The sequence below is a fragment of the Oncorhynchus mykiss genome, chromosome 19 (genome assembly GCF_057628025.1).
Source record: "Oncorhynchus mykiss isolate SJ-2025 chromosome 19, ASM5762802v1, whole genome shotgun sequence".
Classification (NCBI taxonomy): Eukaryota; Metazoa; Chordata; class Actinopteri; order Salmoniformes; family Salmonidae; genus Oncorhynchus; species Oncorhynchus mykiss.
Genome location: NC_143040.1, coordinates 2369239 through 2388944, shown reverse-complemented (window position 1 = coordinate 2388944; position 19706 = coordinate 2369239). Strand labels below are relative to the sequence as shown.

General features: G+C 42.4%; 1 protein-coding gene across 1 annotated transcript; it reads left to right on the top strand.

The window, feature by feature from the left end:
• The first annotated feature begins 863 nt into the window (after positions 1-863).
• LOC110515420 (NACHT, LRR and PYD domains-containing protein 1 homolog) lies at positions 864-19161 on the top strand. The gene is made up of 19 exons (XM_090209852.1): positions 864-917; positions 1623-1985; positions 2211-2377; positions 2479-4279; positions 4363-4536; positions 7057-7230; positions 8224-8397; positions 8652-8825; positions 9346-9392; positions 9529-10105; positions 12266-12309; positions 12796-12833; positions 13401-13465; positions 13598-13812; positions 13985-14241; positions 14408-14536; positions 17773-17899; positions 17977-18006; positions 18439-19161. The coding sequence occupies exons 2-19, from the start codon at positions 1738-1740 to the stop codon at positions 18771-18773; spliced, it is 4776 nt and encodes a 1591-aa protein (XP_090065978.1). The 5' UTR covers positions 864-917; positions 1623-1737; the 3' UTR covers positions 18774-19161.
• The last annotated feature ends 545 nt before the right edge of the window (positions 19162-19706 follow it).

Below are 19706 nucleotides of genomic sequence, written 5' to 3'. Positions count from 1 at the left end.
CCAACCAGGTAGACTAGCTGTTGTTATGGAGTCAGCTAATGGGGATCAAAGTCAAATCAAATGAATAACATATTGGACTGTGTATGTTTGAATACAAAAAGTGTGATTTTACTCTTTGACCTCAGACAGTAAATGAGTTGTTACATTTCTTATGGCTGGGAGCAGTTTTGAGTAGCTTGGATGAATAAGGTGCCCAGAGTAAACTGCCCGCTACTCAGGCCCAGTTGGTAATATATGCATATGATTTGTAGATTTGGATAGAAAACACTCTGAAGTTTCTAAAACGGTTTGAATCATGTCTGTGAGTATAACAGAACTCATATGGCAGGCAAAAACCAGAGAAAAAATCCAACCAGGAAGTGGGAAATCTGAGGTTTGTAGTTTTTCAACTCTTTGCCTATCGTGTGTGTGTGTATGTATATGTATATATATGTATATATGTATATTAGTGGAATTTTGGTCATATTGCATTTCCTAAGGCTTCCACTAGATGTCAACAGTCTTTAGAACCTTGTTTGATGCTTCTACTGTGAAGGGGTGGGGGGGGTGGGAGCTGATTGAGTAAGGGGTCTGGCAGAGTGCCACGAGCTCAGTCTCGCGTGCACCCGTGAGAGTTAGCTCTGTTCCATTGCATTTCTACAGACAAAGGAATTCTCCGGTTGGACCATTATTGAAGATTTATGATAAAAACATCCTAAACATGGATTCTATACTTCGTTTGACATGTTTCTACAAACTGTAATATGACTTCTCATCTGAACTTTTGCCTGGACTTGCCTGCGCATCGTGAGTTTGGATTGTGTACTAAACGTGCAAAAAAGGAGGTATTTGGACATAAATGGACTTTAGCTAACAAATCAAACATTTATTATAGAACTGGGATTCCTGGGAGTGCATTCTGATGAAGATCATCAAATGTAAGTGAACATTTATAATACTATTCTGACTTCTGCTGACTCCACAACATGGCGGATATCTGTATGGTTGTTTTGGTCTCTAAGCGCTGTACTCAGATTATTGCATGGTGTGCTTGTTCCGTAAAGATTTTTTAAAAATCTGACACCGCGGTTAAATTAAGCAGAGGTTTGTCCAAAGTTCCATGTATAATAGTTGTATATTTTATCAATGTTTATTATGAGTATTTCTGTAAATTGATGTGGCTCATTACTGAACATATAGCGCCAATGTAAACTGAGATTTTTGGATATAAATATGAACTTTGTTGAACAAAACATACATGCATTGTATAACATGAAGTCCTATGAGTGTCATCTGATGAAGATCATCAAAGGTTAGTGATTAATTTGATCTCTTTCTGCTTTTTGTGACTCCTCTGCTTGGTTAGGAAATGGCTGTGTTTTTCTGTGACTAGGTGCAGACCTTTCGTCGTAAAGCCTTTTTGAAATCGGACACCGTGGTGGGATTCACAAGTTGATCTTTAACATGGTGTAAAATACTTGTATGTCTGAGGAATTTGAATTATGAGATTTCTGTTTTTGGTGCCTTGCACTTTCACTGGCTATTGTCATATCGATCCCGTTAACGGGATCTCAGCCATAAGAAGCTAATGGTTCTTCAACAATGTTCAGAAATATTAACTGTTCTGCTATTTCTTATTGCAGCTGAGTGAGCTGTGACTTACATCTAAAACCAGTCTCTCTGGGGAGAGAGAGGAGGGGACCACTGCCTCTAAAATGAGTCTCTCTGGGGAGAGAGGAGGGGACCACTGCCTCTAAAATGAGTCTCTCTGGGGAGAGAGAGGAGGGGACCACCACCTCTAAAATGAGTCTCTCTGGGGGGAGAGAGGAGGGGACCACCGCCTCTAAAATGAGTCTCTCTGGGGAGAGAGAGGAGGGGACCACTGCCTCTAAAATGAGTCTCTCTGGGGAGAGAGAGGAGGGGACCACTGCCTCTAAAATGAGTCTCCCTGGGGAGAGAGAGGAGAACACTGCCTCTAAAATGACTCAAGACACCAGTTCTAAGAGGTAAGAGATTACATGTAAAATATACAGAAAAGTGTTCACAAATGACATAAAATGGAGGTCTATATCATTGATTTAAATGGCCAAAAATGGATTTACCAATTGCAGACTGTAGCTTTAAAAGAAACATCATAACTTCTTGAAGTTCCATTATACAGTTGTTAAAAGGAAGTAGATTAGGTATTGATGTGATATTGATGAGGTGTTCTCTCTCCCTGTTTTGTTCAGTGTCCAGAAGCCCAGAGCAGAGTCACCTACAACCAGCCTGGTATCAATGAAGAGTGATCAGCCACCTGCTTTCAGCCAGGAACCATTTCCAAATGACAATAATGAAGTGGAGAGTTTGGACAGTGAGGATGCATTAAAGATCACACACAACCTTCTGGACAGAAGAAGTAAGACTGTTTTTCATACAATATCACAAAGAACGGTACAAAGGCCCTTATAAAACACACACATTAACTTATGAGTCCCAACTCTCATTGTTTTCCTACAGGTCAAACTCTGCTGACAGTCCAACAAGACATCAAGGCTAAACTGAAACACAAGTATCAACACATATCTGAAGGAATTGGACACCATGGAAACCAAAGTCTGTTAAAGGACATCTACACAGACCTCTACATCACAGAGGGTGGAAGTGGAGGGCTCAATAATGAACATGAGGTTAGACAGATAGAGATGGCATCCAAGAAACAAACCACACAAGAGACACAAATCAAATGCAACGACATCTTCAAGCCTTTACCTGGACAAGACAAACCAATCAGAACTGTGCTGACCAAAGGAATCGCTGGCATTGGAAAAACAGTCTCTGTGCAGAAGGTCATCCTTGACTGGGCAGAGGGAAAAGCAAATCAGGACGTTCATTTCATGTTTCCTCTTCCTTTCCGTGATCTGAACCTGAAAAAGGACCAATACAGTCTGATGCAACTTCTTTCCCACTACTTCTCAGAGCTGAAAGAGATTGACAGCATTGAAGATGGTGAAACCAAAACTGTTTTCATTTTTGATGGTCTGGATGAGTGTCGACTTTCTCTAGACTTCAAAAACACTGAGAAGTGCTGTGATGTCACGAAGCCAACCTCAGTGGATGTGCTGCTGACAAACCTCATCGAGGGGAATCTGCTTCCCTCTGCACTCCTCTGGATAACCACACGGCCTGCAGCAGCCAATCAGATCCCTCCTGAGTGTGTTGACCAGGTGACAGAGGTACGAGGGTTCAATGATCCACAGAAGGAGGAGTACTTCAGGAAGAAGATCCCAGATCAGAATCTGGCCAATGAAATCATCAAACACATGAAGACATCAAGGAGCCTCCGCATCATGTGCCACATGCCAGTCTTCTGTTGGATATCAGCCACTGTCCTTGAGATGATACTGAAAGAGGCAGAGAATGATGAAGTCCCCAAAACTCTGACCCAGATGTACTTACACTTCATGCTCATCCAAATCATTGTGAAGAACAGGAAGTACAACAAAGCCACAGAGACAAACCCAAAGGAACTGTCTCAGTCAGACAAAGAGATGATCCTGAAACTGGCCAAGCTGGCTTTCCAACAGCTGCTGAAGGGCAACCTGATCTTCTATGAGGAGGACCTGAGAGAGTGTGGCCTTGATGTCACAGAGGCATCAGAGTACTCAGCATTGTGTACAGAGATCTTTAAAGAAGAATCTGGGCTGTACCAAGACAAGGTCTACAGCTTTGTGCATCTGAGCATGCAGGAGTTTCTAGCAGCAGTGCATGCTTTAGAATCATGTCTAGACAAGAAGGAAAATGTTTTCTCCCCCACGAGTGATGATGAAGAGAGAGAGTCATTCCAGTTGTCTGACTTACACAGGACTGCAGTGGACCAGGCCTTGAAGAGTGAGAATGGACTCCTGGACCTGTTCCTCCGCTTCCTTCTGGGTCTCTCACTGGAGTCCAATCAGAATCTGTTACGAGGCCTTCTGACACAGACAGGAAGTACAACACAGACCAATGAGGAAACAGTTGAGAGAACAGTCAGGTACCTTTCAGACAAGATCAACCAGGAATCCTCACCAGAAAGGATCATCAACTTGTTCCACTGTCTGAATGAACTTGGTGCCAACTCTCTTGTTGAAGACATGCAGACCTCCCTGCATTCAGGAACTCTTTCAGAAACAAGACTAAAACCTGACCAATGTTCAGCCCTGGCCTACCTGTTACTGATGTCAGAGGAGGTGCTGGAGGAGTTTGACCTGAAGACATACAACACATCAGAGAAAGGTTATCAGAGGTTGCTGCCCGTAGTGAAAACTTGCAAGAGAGCACTGTAAGTTCTGTTATTGAGTTGATGTATACAGTATCATTATTATGAAGGATTTGTATATCTAACATATTATCTCCTCTCTCCAGATTGGATGGCTGTAAACTCACATATAAATCCTGTGAGACTCTGGCCTCAGCTCTGCAGACACCAAACTCCCCGCTGAGAGAACTGGACCTCAGCTACAATGACCTGGGAGACAGAGGAGTGGAGCTGCTCTGTGTCGGACTAACCAGTCCACTCTGCAACATACAGACACTAGTGTGAGTTAAATATGCTGGGAAACGGAGTAAAGGGCTGTTTGAATGAATGTTTACGAGCCTGCTGCTGCCTTGCTCAACCTTCAATGTTATGTCATGATTATGTAAAACTTGGGCAAATTAATTCCGGTCTTTGTTAGGAAGAAATGGTCTTCACACAGTTCGCAACGAGCTAGGCGGCCCAAACTGCTGCATATACCCTGACGCAAGAGAAATGACTCAATTTCCCTAGTTAATATGTCCCACTAACATGAATTTCTTTCAACTAAATATGCAGGTTTAAAAAATATATATACTTCTGTGTATTGATTAAGAATGGCATTGATGTTTATGGTACATTTGTGCAACAATTGTGCTTTTTTCGGCAATGCGCTTTTGTTAAATCATCAGCCGTTTGGGGAAGTAGGCTGTGATTCGATGATAAATTATAAGGCACCGCATTGATTATATGCAACGCCTAACCTAGTAATATCATCAACCATGTGTAGTTAGATTGTTTTTTATAAGGTAAGGTTAATGCTAGCTAGCAACTTACCTTGGCTCCTTGCAGCAACAAGGTCCTTTTGATGCTGCACTTGTGTAACAGGTGGTCAGCCTGCCACGCAGTCTCCTCATGGATTGCAATTTAATCAGCCATAATCGGCATCCAAAATTGCTGATTACTGATTATGAAAACTTAATTAATCGGCCGACCTCTAATCGACATATCTCCTCTCTCCAGACTGGTTGACTGTAAAATCACACATGAATCCTGTGAGACTCTGACCTCAGCTCTGCAGACACCAAACTCCCCCCTGAGAGAACTGAACCTCAGCAACAATGACCTGGGAGACAGAGGAGTGGAGCTGCTCTGTGTTGGACTAACCAGTCCACTCTGCAACATACAGACACTAGTGTGAGTTCAATATCTCAAATCAAATCAAATGCATTTGTCACAAACACATGGTTAGCAGATGTTAATGCGAGTGTTGCGAAATGCTTGTGCTTCTAGTTCCGACAATGCAGTAATAACCAATGAGTAATCTAACCTAACAATTCCAAAACTACTACCTTATACACACAAGTGTAAAGGGATAAAGAATATGTACATAAAGATATATGAATGAGTGATGGTACAGAACGGCATAGGCAAGATGCAGTAGATGGTATCGAGTACAGTTTATGAGATGAGTAATGCAGGGTATGTAAGCATTATATTAAGTAGCATTGTTTAAAGTGGCTAGTGATATATTTTACATCAATTTCCATCAATTCCCATTATTAAAGTGGCTGGAGTTGAGTCAGTGTGTTGGCAGCAGCCACTCAATGTTAGTGGTGGCTGTTTAACAGTCTGATGGCCTTGAGATAGAAGCTGTTTTTCAGTCTCTCAGTCCTTGCTTTGATGCACCTGTACTGACCTCGCCTTCTGGATGATAGCGGGGTGAACAGGCAGTGGCTCGGGTGGTTGTTGTCCTTGATGATCTTAATGGCCTTCCTGTGACATCGGGTTGTGTAGGTGTCCTGGAGGGCCGGTAGTTTGCCCCCGGTGATGCGTTGTGCAGACCTCACTACCCTCTGGAGAACCTTACGGTTGTGGGCGGAGCAGTTGCCGTACCAGGCGGTGATACAGCCCGACAGGATGCTCTCGATTGTGCATCTGTAGAAGTTTGTGAGTGCTTTTGGTGACAAGCCAAATTTCTTCAGCCTCCTGAGGTTGAAGAGGCGCTGCTACGCCTTCTTCACGACGCTGTCTGTGTGGGTGGACCAATTCAGTTTGTCCATGATGTGTACGCAGAGGAACTTAACTTACTACCCTCTCCAATACTGTCCCATCGATGTGGATAGGGGGGTGCTGCCTCTGCTGTTTCCTGAAGTCCACAATCATCTCCTTTGTTTTGTTGAGTGTGAGGTTATTGGGGAGATGTTGTTGCCTACCCTCACCACCTGGGATCGGCCCGTCAGGAAGTCCAGTACCCAGTTGCACAGGGTGGGGTCGAGAACCAGGGTCTCGAGCTTGGTGACGAGTTTGGAGGGTACTATGGTGTTAAATGCTGAGCTGTAGTTGATGAACAGCATTCTCACATAGGTATTCCTCTTGTCCAGATGGGTTAGGGCAGTGTGCAGTGTGGTTGCGATTGCGTCGTCTGTGGACCTATTTGGGCGGTAAGCAAATTGAAGTGGGTCAACGGTGTCAGGAAGGGTGGAGGTGATATGGTCCTTGACTAGTCTCTCAAAGCACTTCATGATGACGGAAGTGAGTGCTACGGGGCGGTAGTCGTTTAGCTCAGTTACCTTAGCTTTCTTGGGAACAGGGAGAATGGTGGCCCTCTTGAAGCATGTGGGAACAGCAGACTGGGTTAAGGATTGATTGAATATGTCCGTAATCTTCAGTATCCACTGTGTGTTTATATATTTTGTATATAGTAAGTATGTGTATGTTTTTAACATTGTTTAATCATTTCCTCCTGTTATTGTCTTAATGAATAACATTATTCTTAAATCTTTGCATATTTAACAGTGTGTCAACATATCTCCTCTCTCCAGACTGGTTGACTGTGAACTAACATATGAATCCTGTGAGACTCTGGCCTCAGCTCTGCAGACACCAAACTCCCCTCTGAGAGAACTGGACCTCAGCTACAATGACCTGGGAGACAGAGGAGTGGAGCTGCTCTGTGTTGGACTAACCAGTCCACTCTGCAACATACAGACACTAGTGTGAGTTCAATATCTTCGGTATCCACTGTTTTTATAGTGTTTATATATTTTGTATGTAGCTAGTATGTGTTAGGTTTTTAACATTATTTTAACATCTTGGTAAATATGCTGAAACATTCATCAAACGTGATAAATATATCAAACTAAGGTTAAATATCTTGTGTGAGTTAGTATGTGTTTTTAGAGAAAAAAAATGTTTTACTATTGGAACCAAGACTTAAAAATAACTGAAATTGGCACAAGATGGAGGGAATGTTGGAACATAACTAATGAAATTAAAGTCAGCAAAAATGTATGGTTAATCCAGTATAAAGTAATGTATAGAATTTGTTACACAAGACAAAATTAACAAATTCTACAGCACAACGACAGAGCCATGTCTTAAGTGTAAAACTAACAATGAGTCAATAATTCATGCTTTCTGGGAATGCTATAATTCCTAAAGTTATGGGCGGAGATAGAAGTTGTCTGTCAGAAGTATTACAATGTAAACATACTGTCTGCATATTTCATGACATGGCATATAGGGGGTGTAGAGAGAGACCCAATGAGCTGGACGATTCTCTTCTCATCACTCATCTTGTAAAAACGTATACTAAATATATATAAAATAATTAAAAGGGTAAAAAGTATTTTTTTAACATTGGTAAATCATGTCCTTCTGTTATTGTCTTAATGCATCTCATTATTGTTAAATCTTTGCATATTTAACAGTGAATCAACATATCTCCTCTCTCCAGACTGGCTGACTGTTACCTCACATATAAATCCTGTGAGACTCTGACCTCAGCTCTGCAGACACCAAACTCCCCCCTGAGAGAACTGGACCTCAGCTACAATGACCTGGGAGACAGAGGAGTGGAGCTGCTCTGTGTTGGACTAACCAGTCCACTCTGCAACATACAGACACTAGTGTGAGTTAAATATCTTCAGTATGAGTTATTGTGTGGATGTTTTAAAGATGTGTCAATCATGTGCTCTTCTGCCCTCTAGTCTAGGTCAGTGTGGTCTGACAAAGGGTTGCTGTTCAGATCTGGCCTCAGTCCTGAGTTCACCCAACTCACAACTGAAACAACTGGAGCTGAGAGACAATGACCTGCAGGACTCAGGAGTTACACTGCTGTCTGCTGGACTGGAGGATCCAGACTGTAAACTACACACACTGGGGTAAGTACAGCTGTTTCAGTCAGGTCTGTACTGAGCTGAGTTACACTGCTGTCTGCTGGACTGGAGGATCCAGACTGTAAACTACACACACTGCGGTAAGTACAGCTGTTTCAGTCAGGTCTGTACTGAGCTTAGTAAAACAAAAACATCTAATGTTTCATCACAATGTTTGTGTCATGGACAAATGGATGGGTGTCCTATAAGATGATTGACACCAGTACATCAACCTAGACAGCTGTTGTGTGTCTCTGTAGGCTGTCTGGCTGTCTGGTCACAGAGGAGGGCTGTGCTGCTCTGTCTTCAGCTCTGAGGTCAAACCTCTCCCACCTGAAAGAGCTGGACCTGAGCTACAATCACCCAGGAGACTCTGCAGGGGGACTGCTTTCAACTGCTCTGGCGGATCCCACATATAAACTGACGAAGCTGAAGTAAGTCAGAAAAAAGGTCCCAATAATGTGAGCAGCGGTTGTGTCATATGTAGTGTAGTAGGGTCAGTAACATGAGGACATGATGGTAGAATTAAGGGGAAGTTTACCCAGCAGGCTGAGCACTCCAACACAGCATACATCATCACCACATGAATACTCTTCTTCTGCATCTCTGATTGATATCCTGTTGGAATTGTACTCTGTTCTGTATGCAGTAGGTAGGATAGAATACCTGTATGTCTCTAGTAATGAATTGTACTCTGTTCTGTATGCAGTAGGTAGGATAGAATACCTGTATGTCTCTAGTAATGAATTGTACTCCGTTCTGTATGTAGTAGGTAGGATAGAATACCTGTATGTCTCTAGTAATGAATTGTACTCTGTTCTGTATGCACTCTGTTCTGTATGCAGTAGGTAGGATAGTAATGAACTGGGATAGTGCACCAGAACACAACAATATGGTTTAAATGTTGACTGCTTTATTAGGTCTTTGTCAGTCAATAACCTGTTTCTCCTACAGTGTGGATCATCGTGGAGAGTGCAGGCTGAAATCAGGGCTGAGGAAATGTAAGTCTCTTCAATCCTAATTAACTGCATATTCAGAACTATAGTAGCATAGTAACTAATCAATACTTGTTCTGTACCTACAAAACAACATTTTATATGAAGATGTGGTTTGATTAAACTCTCCTTTTGTCTACAGATGCCTGTCATCTCACCCTGGACCCAAATACAGCACACCCAAACCTGATACTGTCTGAGGGGAACAGGAAGGTGACATTGGTGGAAGAGAAGCAGCATTATGAAGACCATCCAGACAGATTTGACTATCATCCCCAAGTTCTCTGCAGAGAAGGCTTATCTGGATCTCGTAATTACTGGGAGGTGGAGATGGATAGGTACCTGCATGATGGCATGACTGTCTTTGGTGTGGTGTACAAAGGAATGATGAGGAAGGGAGCTGGAGATGACAGTAGCGTTGGACACAATAAGGAGTCCTGGTGTTTAGTCTGCTCTGACAGTCATTATCACTTTTTCCAAGCTGGAGTCCGTAGGAGATCCATCCCTCGTCCTGATTCTATGAGAGTTGGCGTGTATCTGGACTGGCCAGCTGGTACTTTGTCCATCTATAGTGTGTCCTCTGGTACACTGAAACACCTATACACAAGACAGACAACATTCACTGAACCCCTCTATCCTGGATTTGGGTTTCTGTTTGGGGTTTTCTCCTCCTCATCCTCAGTGACCCTGTGTCAGATAGATGACCAAAACATTCAGAGGTGAGTCATAGCAATGTTTCATCATTTGTTTTCCTCTGGAATCATTCCCACAATTAGATTAGTAGTAGTGGTGTGTTTTAATGTGTTCTGTTGGACCTACAGACAGTTAGATTCGTAGTAGTGGTGTGTTTTAATGTGTTCTGTTGGATGTTCAGACAGTTAGATTAGCTCTCCTCTCTGTAATGTCAGTCTCACTCTAACCACGAGAGGGCATCAGAACCTATTAAATAGGACATCCTCACTGTTAGGCCAGTCTCACTCACTCATTTCCAAATAAAATTTCATTATTCACATGTGCTGAATACAACCTTACAGCGAAATTCTTACTTACGAGCCCTTTAACCAACAATGCAGTTGGAAAAAACGTATGGATAAGAATAAGAAATAAGAGGAACAAGTAATGAAAGATCAGCAGTAAAATAACAATAGTGACCTCCATCCAATAGTCAATGTGTGGGGGAACCGGGTAGTTGAGGTAATATGTACATGTAGGTAGAGTTATTAAAGTGACTATGCATAGATGATAACGACAGAGAGTAGCAGCGGTGTAAGGGGGGTGGGTGCAAATAGTACCACTGTTGTGTCATTTGTAAACTTAATGATGGTGTTGGAGTCATGCCTGGCTATGCAGTCATGAGTGAACAGGGAGTACAGGAGGGGACTGAGCACGCACCCCTTGTGGGGCCCCTGTATTGAGGATCAGCGTGGCGGAAGTATTGTTACCTACCCTTACCATCTGGGGGCGGCCCGTCAGGAAGTCCAGGATCCAGTTGCAGAGGGAGGTGTTTACCTTAGCTTATTGATTAGCTTTGAGGGCACTATGGTGAGTTCCTTTTGTCCAGGTGGGAAAGGGCAGTGTGGATTGCAATAGAGATTGCATGATCTGTTGTGGCGGTATGCAAATTGGAGTGGGGTCTAGGATTTCTGGGATAATGGTGTTGATGTGAGCCATGACCAGTCTTTCAAAGCATGTCATGGCTACAGACCTGAGTGCTACGTGTCGGTAGTCATTTTGGCAGGTTACCTTAGTGTTCGTGGGCACAAGAACTATGGTGGTCTGCTTAAAACATGTTGGTATTACAGACTCGGACAGGGAGAGGTTGAAAATGTCAGTTAAGACACTTTCCAGTTGGTAAGCATGTGCTCGTAGTACACATACTGGTAATCCATCTGAATGTTGACCTTTTAAAGGTCTTACATCAGAGAGCATGATCAGTCTTCTGGAACAGCTGGTGCGCTCATGCATGGTTCAGTGTTATTTGACTCGAAGCGAGCATAGAAGTACAGTGCCTTGCAAAAGTATTCATCCCCCTTGGCATTTCCTATTTTGTTGCCTTACAACCTTGAATTAAAATAGATTTTGGGGGTGGTTGTATAATTTGATTTACACAGCATGCCTATCACTTTGAAGATGCAAAATATTTTTTATTTTGAAACAAACAAGAAATAAGACAATAAACTGTGCTTGAGACTATTCACCCCCCAAAGTCAATATTTTGTAGAGCCACTTTTTTGCAGCAATTACAGCTGCAAGTCTCTTGGGGTATGTCTCTATAAGCTTGGCACATCTAGCCACTGGGATTTTTGCCCATTCTTCAAGGCAAAACTGCTCCAGCTCCTTCAAGTTGGATGGGTTCCTGCTGGTGTACAGTAATCTTTAAGTCATACCACAGATTCTAAATTGGATTGAGGTCTGGGCTTTGACTAGACCATTCCAAGACATTTAAATGTTTTCCCTTAAACCACTCGAGTGTTGCTTTAGCAGTAAGCTTAGGGTCATTGTCCTGCTGGAAGGTGAACCTCTGTCCCAGTCTCAAATATGTTAGGTCAGAGCCAAATCACAAAAACAAAAACGCAGCCATTTTCCCAGCCAAAGATAGGAGTCACAAAAAGCAGAAATATAGATAAAATGAATCACTAACCTTTGATGATCTTCATCAGATGACACTCATAGGACATCATGTTACACAATACATGTATGTTTTGTTCGATAATGTGCATATTTATATCCAAAAATCTCAGTTTACATTGGCGCGTTACGTGCAGTAATGTTTTGATTCCAAAACATCAGGTGATTTTGCAGATAGCCACATGCTATATAAAGCCTTTATAAGTTGTATTTAGTTTAATCAGTCTATCCTTCTGCTTTACCAACACCAGAGACCATGGTGGAGAGTGTTGTATCAAGTCTGGACCTGAGAAATGTGAGTAAACTAATTTAATTGTTTTAAAATCCAAATACGATGAAAGCAATCATTACAGTTGATTCCCAGGCAAGGAACACAATCATGATCTATTTGGTCAAAACAAACTTAAAGGTATTGTCAGCGATATGACGTAGATGCACAAAGTAAACGGTATTGTGGGCCGATTTCCGCAACAACTAAGAGCTTTGTAACACGATGCTAAACTTCTTGGCTGACACTCTGTTAGAGAGTGAAGAGATCATCCTAGGATCTAGCAGAAATCAGACCCCAACATCTACAAAACACAGACCAGAACGATGTTGTTTCCTGCTTCCACAAACATTAATTCATATAACACTAATGTCAGATTATGGTATGCTAATGAGTGTACATTCTGAGACTGTTGCTTAGTTTTTAGTTATATTCATTTTTATTACAAGTCTATTTAATAATTATGAATTCATTATTACATTGTCAATTTTAACCAACTACTTTTGACTTCAGGGATTCCTCAGAGCTGTAAGACTTGTGACCATGTTGTGGTAAGTCATAATGTCAATTCTTACTTTTACATACCTGCAGGAGTCAGGCACAGTCTCAAAGCCAGATGTGTACTGACCAACCATTCATACTGGGATATAGACAATCCTGTGTTCTGCTTTAGTAACAGTCCTGTGTTCTGCTTGTAGGCATGCAGGATTTTAGCTGTTGTCATATTTTGTCTTTAGACAGTTTAATTGATAAATCAGCTCGGGGATTTGAGCTTGCAACCTTCCGGTTACTAGTCCAACGCTCTAACCACTAGGCTACTCTGCCGTCCCCGCGCCTAATGAGGTTGACTGGGGAATATGTTGGAAAGGGAAGCTTTTACACATTTTTTGCTGTTTGGGGTTTTAGGCTGGGTTTCTGTTCAGGACTTTGGGATACCAGCATTCCATGTAACATTGAATAAAAATATTAGATGAGTTACTTTGGTTTAATGGGCCAGTTTCCCAGACACAGATTAAGTCTAGTCCTGGACCTTAAAGATCTTTCTATTGAAACTTCCATTGATCTGTGTCCAGGAAACAGGCCCCATATGTATTACTGACATGCTTGTCCTTGTTCAGGAATCCACACACTGGCTTCAGATTGAACCCTTGACTTCCACTGTCCAGGGAGTTATAATGTTCAGGTAAAATAACTACTTTTAACATTTCATTCCACTTGCTAGTGTATTTCCCCATTACCTTTGGGAATAGTCTTCTTATCCAACCTCTCCATTTGACCATTGACCCTCTCTACCATATCTTGTTGTTGCCATAAGGCACAGGACACCCAAAGGGAGTTATGAGTGCACAGTGTCTGGGCTCCGCTGGCTGTGTGAGAGAGATGTCATTCTGAAGTATCACTTCAGGAACTGGGAACCCTACAGTCAACTTCTGAAAGACATGCAGTACACACAAGGTGGTCCATTGCTGGACATCACTATGGAGTTAGGTGAACTGGAGGAAGTTCATCTGCCACACTGTGTCTGTTTAGGTAAAACCATATAGAAATAGTATTCTTTCTGAACTGAGTTTCACTTCCTGAATGAATGAACTATTCTGGGAGTTTGTGTTTACTGTGATCTGGTACTGCATATTCTTTGTGTTTTAGTTGGATGAATAATACAATATTTGTCTTTCTGTCTCCTTTGTATTGTGTTGTTCAGGGACCAACCCTTCCCTGAGGAATGAGATGAAGATTCTTCATGTAGAGGAACATGGAGTGTCTTTAGAGGAAGTGCATGAGGTTACCAGATTCCATGCTAAGATTCTCCATCCCAAGTTCTCAGCTATCTCTGTTATACTGAGATTACTGTCTTGGAACATAGATGTCCACTGTGAGCTGATGCTCTATCTGACAGTGATAAAGGAAAAACTAATTCAACGCCTATACCTGTTCCCCAGTGACCCCGGTCAGATACAGGTGAGGTTTCATTATTATAGAGATGACCTTAAACTCCACCACTGGTTCGTTATGTTAGTTATGTTGACACTTGTTACATGAAGATAAGTGTGTTGCTAGTTTTCTGAATCATGTTTGAATCAGACTATACATTGACTGGCTGTGTATTCCGTGCCTCGTTTCACAGGCTGTGGAACAACAGGAATCCAAGTTTCAAGGGTCTAAAAGGATTCCCATCACAAGACCAGAGCGGTCCTTCAAACTGAATAGTTACTTCAGACTGAACATTCCCTGTTCTACCTCCATCACTCCACCGGTACAGTTTTAGTAGACTAAGAACATGAATCTGACATTTAAGTCAAAAGTCACATATCTCTCTCTCTCTCTCTGTTCATGCTGGCAGTGTTTGGTGCATGCTGGGTATTGTATGAGCGAGTGTGAGTGTTGTCTGGAGTTAGATCGCCTGTGGTTTCTTTCTTGTTCACTTTTCTGGGTGGTTTTCCTTTTTGCCGCTGATTTTGTTTTTTTTCAGTGGTAGAATTAGATATATTGTATTTCTTGTTGAATTGTCCTGGTTTTGGTTGTGATGACAACCCACATGGGGATGTCACTGGAGATGGGGATGGCAGTGGGGGAGATGCCCGGTACAAGTGGGGAGTGTTGAGAGGGATGTGGCAGAGGGGAGTCACGTGTCTGGGGCCTCAGTTGAGGAGGACCAGGAGAAGGATATGGACATTTCTGATATGATAGCAGCTGGTGATGAGTCAATGGACAATCTAGGTAAATGGGTTTCTGGACCAGACTTTTTCAACAGGAGATACATGTCACGTTCTGACCTTTATTTCCTTTGTTTTGTATTTATTTAGTATGGTCAGGGCGTGAGTTGGGTGGGCAGTCTTTGTTTGATTTTCTATGATTTGGGGATTTCGGCCTAGTATGGTTCTCAATCAGAGGCAGGTGTCATTAGTTGTCTCTGATTGAGAATCATACTTAGGTAGCCTGGGTTGCACTGTTTGTTTGTTGGCTGATTGTCTATGTTGATTGCTTGTTTCAGCGCAGTTTGCATTTAGCTTCACAGTTCTTTCGCTTATTGTTTTTTGTATAGGGTTTCAGTGTTCAGCGTTTTCTGTATTAAAATTAATGATGAACACATACCACGCCGCATTTTGGTCCTCCGATCCATCTCGCCTCTCCTCTTCAGATGAAGAGGAGGACGACCGTGACATACATGATGATGCTAATGATGTTGACTGGGGAATATGGTGGGAGGGGCAGCTTTTACACATGTTCTGCTGTTTGGGGTTTTAGGCTGTGTTTCTGTTCAGCGCTTTGGGATACCAGCTGATGTACGAAGGGCTTTATAAATACATTTGATTTGATATACTCAGTCATAGTACTACTTTCAGTGCTGGGACGGCAATTTTGTTTTCCTCAGGCTTAAGGGTGACTGGTATCTAGAGATTGTCAAGGGTTAGGTTTTAGTGGTCAATGTTTTTTTTGTAATGTTTCTGCTCCTGATGAGGGTACAGAGCCTATTGCTGTATTTGATCAAGTAATGGAAACCTTAAGACAGCGTGGCTTCTTGTCTGTCTGGTCTACTAACTGAGTTTGAGCTTTCTGATGTGTGGAGTGTAAAGAATGCAAAAGTTAGTCAGTACACATGGTTAAAAATGAATGAAGGTGGTGTCGGTGCAGCAAGGTTAGACAGGTTGTATGTATCTGAGCTCTACTGTAGTAGTTAATGAAGGTGGTGTCGGTGCAGCAAGGTTAGACAGGTTGTATGTATCTGAGCTCTACTGTAGTAGTTAATGAAGGTGGTGTCGGTGCAGCAAGGTTAGACAGGTTGTATGTGTCTGAGCTCTACTGTAGTATTTAATGAAGGTGGTGTTGGTGCAGCAGGGTTAAACAGGTTGTATGTATCTGATCACTACTGTAGTAGTAGCAGTAGGGTTGTAGTAGGTGACATTACTCCTGAGGGTTTTTCTGATCACCATATTGTTACTGTTAATATTCACTTGTCATGTCCATGAAGGTCATCACCTTATTGGTATTTTAACATGAAGATGTTACATGACGCAATGTTTTGGGGAAAGTTTTTGGTGTTTTGGGAAAAATTGAGGGTTATTAATTTGAATTTTGAATCCTTGAGACAATGGTGGGTGGTTGGGAAGGCCCAAATACGTGTGTCTTGTCAACAGTATGCTGCTCTGTCTAGTATTTAAGTTAAAGAGACTATCAGGGCCCTTGAACAGGACATAAAATCTATTGAATTGAAGTTGCTCACTCAGATGGACCCCGGAGCCCCTGGCATCAATGTTTTACCATCTGAGTTCTATAAGCACTGGGGTGCTACCCCAGCTGTCTATTGGGGGGGATTTTTATGAAGTGGTGTGTGAATCTTGTCGTGAGTATTCTCTTCCTGTATCCTGTCAACGTGTTGTGCTTTCATAGTTGCAAAAAGGGGGATTTGGCCCTTTAAAAAAACTGCCGACTTGTTGCATTGCTGTGTGCAGAATATAAAATATCTAAGTGTCTCTCAAACAGGTTGAAAGAATATCTGGGGCTGTTGGTCCACAAGGACCAGTCGTACTGTGGACCTGACCGCTCTATCGTTGAGAACTTGTTTCTGATAAGAGATGTTTTAGACATTTGTAAACTGTCTGATGTGAATGTGGGTTTACTTCCTTTGGATCAGGAGAAGGCTTTTGACCGTGTGGACCACCATGTTTAAAACAATGAAAGCCTTTGGGTTTGGGGATGTTTTTTTTGTCTTGGATGAGTTTACTGTCTGCTGGGGCCTCGTGTATGGGGAGGGTGGGTTGAGCTGCCCCATCCCCATCCAAAGGGGCATCAGGCAGGGATGCCCAATTTCAGGACTGATATATTGTCTAAAGTTAAACTGTTACATTGGTGCCGTGACCCGGATCACTGGTTGCTGCGAAAAAGGAGGAGGTCAAAAGGGAGGTGAGTGTAACTGGTGTGAAATGGGTAGCTAGTTAGCAGTGGTGCGCGCTAATAGCATTTCAATCGGTGACGTCACTTGCTCTGAGACCTTGAAGTAGTGGTTCCCCTTGCTCTGCAAGGGCCACGGCTTTTGTGGAGCGATGGGTAACGATGCTTCGAGGGTGACTGTTGACGTGTGCAGAGCGTCCCTGGTTCGCGCCTAGTTTGGGGTGGGGGGATGGGCGTAAAGTACAGGTTTAGTAGAAGGGGTATAGTTCTCTTACTTAACTTTGTGTCAGGGGGCAGCTAAATTATCAATTTGATAGACATGAAAGAACAGTATTCGGGGACAGGGGTCTGTGGACGTGGTGGGAATGCTGGAGGGGATGTTGACAGCCAGATTGAGGGTTGAGTTTGCCTGTTACAAAATGGTTAACATTGATCTGTTTGAGTATGTGGGTTATTCAGAGGCTGTTATATTTAGTTACTGTGGCGGAAGATTTAGAGTTGTGTTTTTAATTAATGTTTAACCATGTTTTTGTTTAACCTCTCTCTCTCTCTTGCTCTCTCTCCCCCTCCCTCACTCTCTCTCCCCCTTCCTCCCCCCAGAGGATTCATCTCATACATAGAGTCACCACACCAAGCTTTTTCAAGGTGGATATGGAAATTACAGGGATTGAGATGGAGTTAATCTGTGATGATGAGAGTATAGTATGGAAAGAAACTCTACAAAAATGTAGGAGAATATGTCAATTATAACTTTTTCTGACAGATGCTATTTAGAGTGATAAAACATATTTTTGTTTCTTTCAGATGAATTCATCACTGAAACCCATTCAACTAGTAAGTAAACATGAGAGATACAAACCAATGACTTGAGGGTCAGTCAACATGGTTTACTGTAGGACCTGGACTAGTCCTGATTATAAAATACTGTCTTCAAGAACAATGACATCTCCTCCAGGACTTGATGTAGATTAGCCTGGTTCTGAATGCCCCAATGGCATCTCCTCCAGGACTTGATGTAGATTAGCCTGGTTCTGAATGCCCCAATGACATCTCCTCCAGGAGTTGATGTAGATTAGCCTGGTTCTGAATGCCCCAGTCTGTTTTTCTATGTCTGTGAAACCGTACCTAAATGTGAATATGTGATATGTTCAGGTCATTATTGTAAAATATTATGTTTTCTCAAGACTTGTTATTTTAGGAGTCTGCTTCTAAATGACTGAAATGTAAATGTACAAATGTAATTATTTTGTAACCTGACTCTCTCAGGTGCTGTGTTGGGGGCAGGAGGTCCGGCTGAGAGTAGTCTGACTGGTTCTGCAGAGCAGCAGCTGCGTTCTGTACGGACAGAGTTTGTGAAACGAGTATCAGGACCTGTCCTGGATGGTCTGCTGGACAGACTCCTGCAACACACAGTCATCAACCAGGAGGAAATGGAGTCAGTGAAGGTGATAGCTGAGAGGGCAGAGAAGGCACGTGACATCATCGACATGGTGTTGAGAAAAGGAAATGAGTCGTGTTCCAGGATGATCAACCTTCTTCGGGAGATTGACCCCTGTCTTTGTTCACAGCTTCAGATCAACAGTGTTGGGGTACCAACATAATGGTAGAATGGATAGTAACAGTGTTGGGGTACCAACCTAATGGTAGAATGGATAGTAACAGTGTTGGGGTACCAACCTAATGGTAGAATGGATAGTAACAGTGTTGGGGTACCAACCTAATGGTAGAATGGATAGTAACAGTGTTGGGGTACCAACCTAATGGTAGAATGGATAGTAACAGTGTTGGGGTACCAACCTAATGGTAGAATGGATAGTAACAGTGTTGGGGTACCAACCTAATGGTAGAATGGATAGTAACAGTGTTGGGGTACCAACCTAATGGTAGAATGGATAGTAACAAAGGTGGGGTACCAGCCTAATGGTAGAATGGGTAGTAACAGTGTTGATCCTGATCCTAGACCAATTAAATATAGTTTTTGGTTCCTAACATGGTTCCATAGTGCTCTTGTTTGAGTTTTAACATGATAAAGAGAAAGTATTCTGTTTCTGGGTAGTTTACTGTACACACACCTGTTACATACACACCTGTTACATACACACCTGTTACATATACACCTGTTACAAAGATACCTGTTACATACACACCTGTTACAAAGATACCTGTTACATACACACCTGTTACATCATTCATACACACCTGTCACATACACACCTGTTACATATACACCTGTTATGTGATCATTCATACACACCTGTTACATACGCACCTGTTGCATACGCACCTGTTGCATACGCACGCACCTGTTACAAAGATACCTGTTGCATACACACCTGTTACATGATCATTCATACACACCTGTCACATACACACCTGTTCCGTGATCAGTCATACACACCTGTTACATACACACCTGTTATACATACACATCTGCTAGGATCATAACACACCTGTTAAAAAATACCAGACAAAGAATATAAAAGGGGTGACCAAGATCCAATCATGGACTGAGATTACAGTTGAAATCACAACTA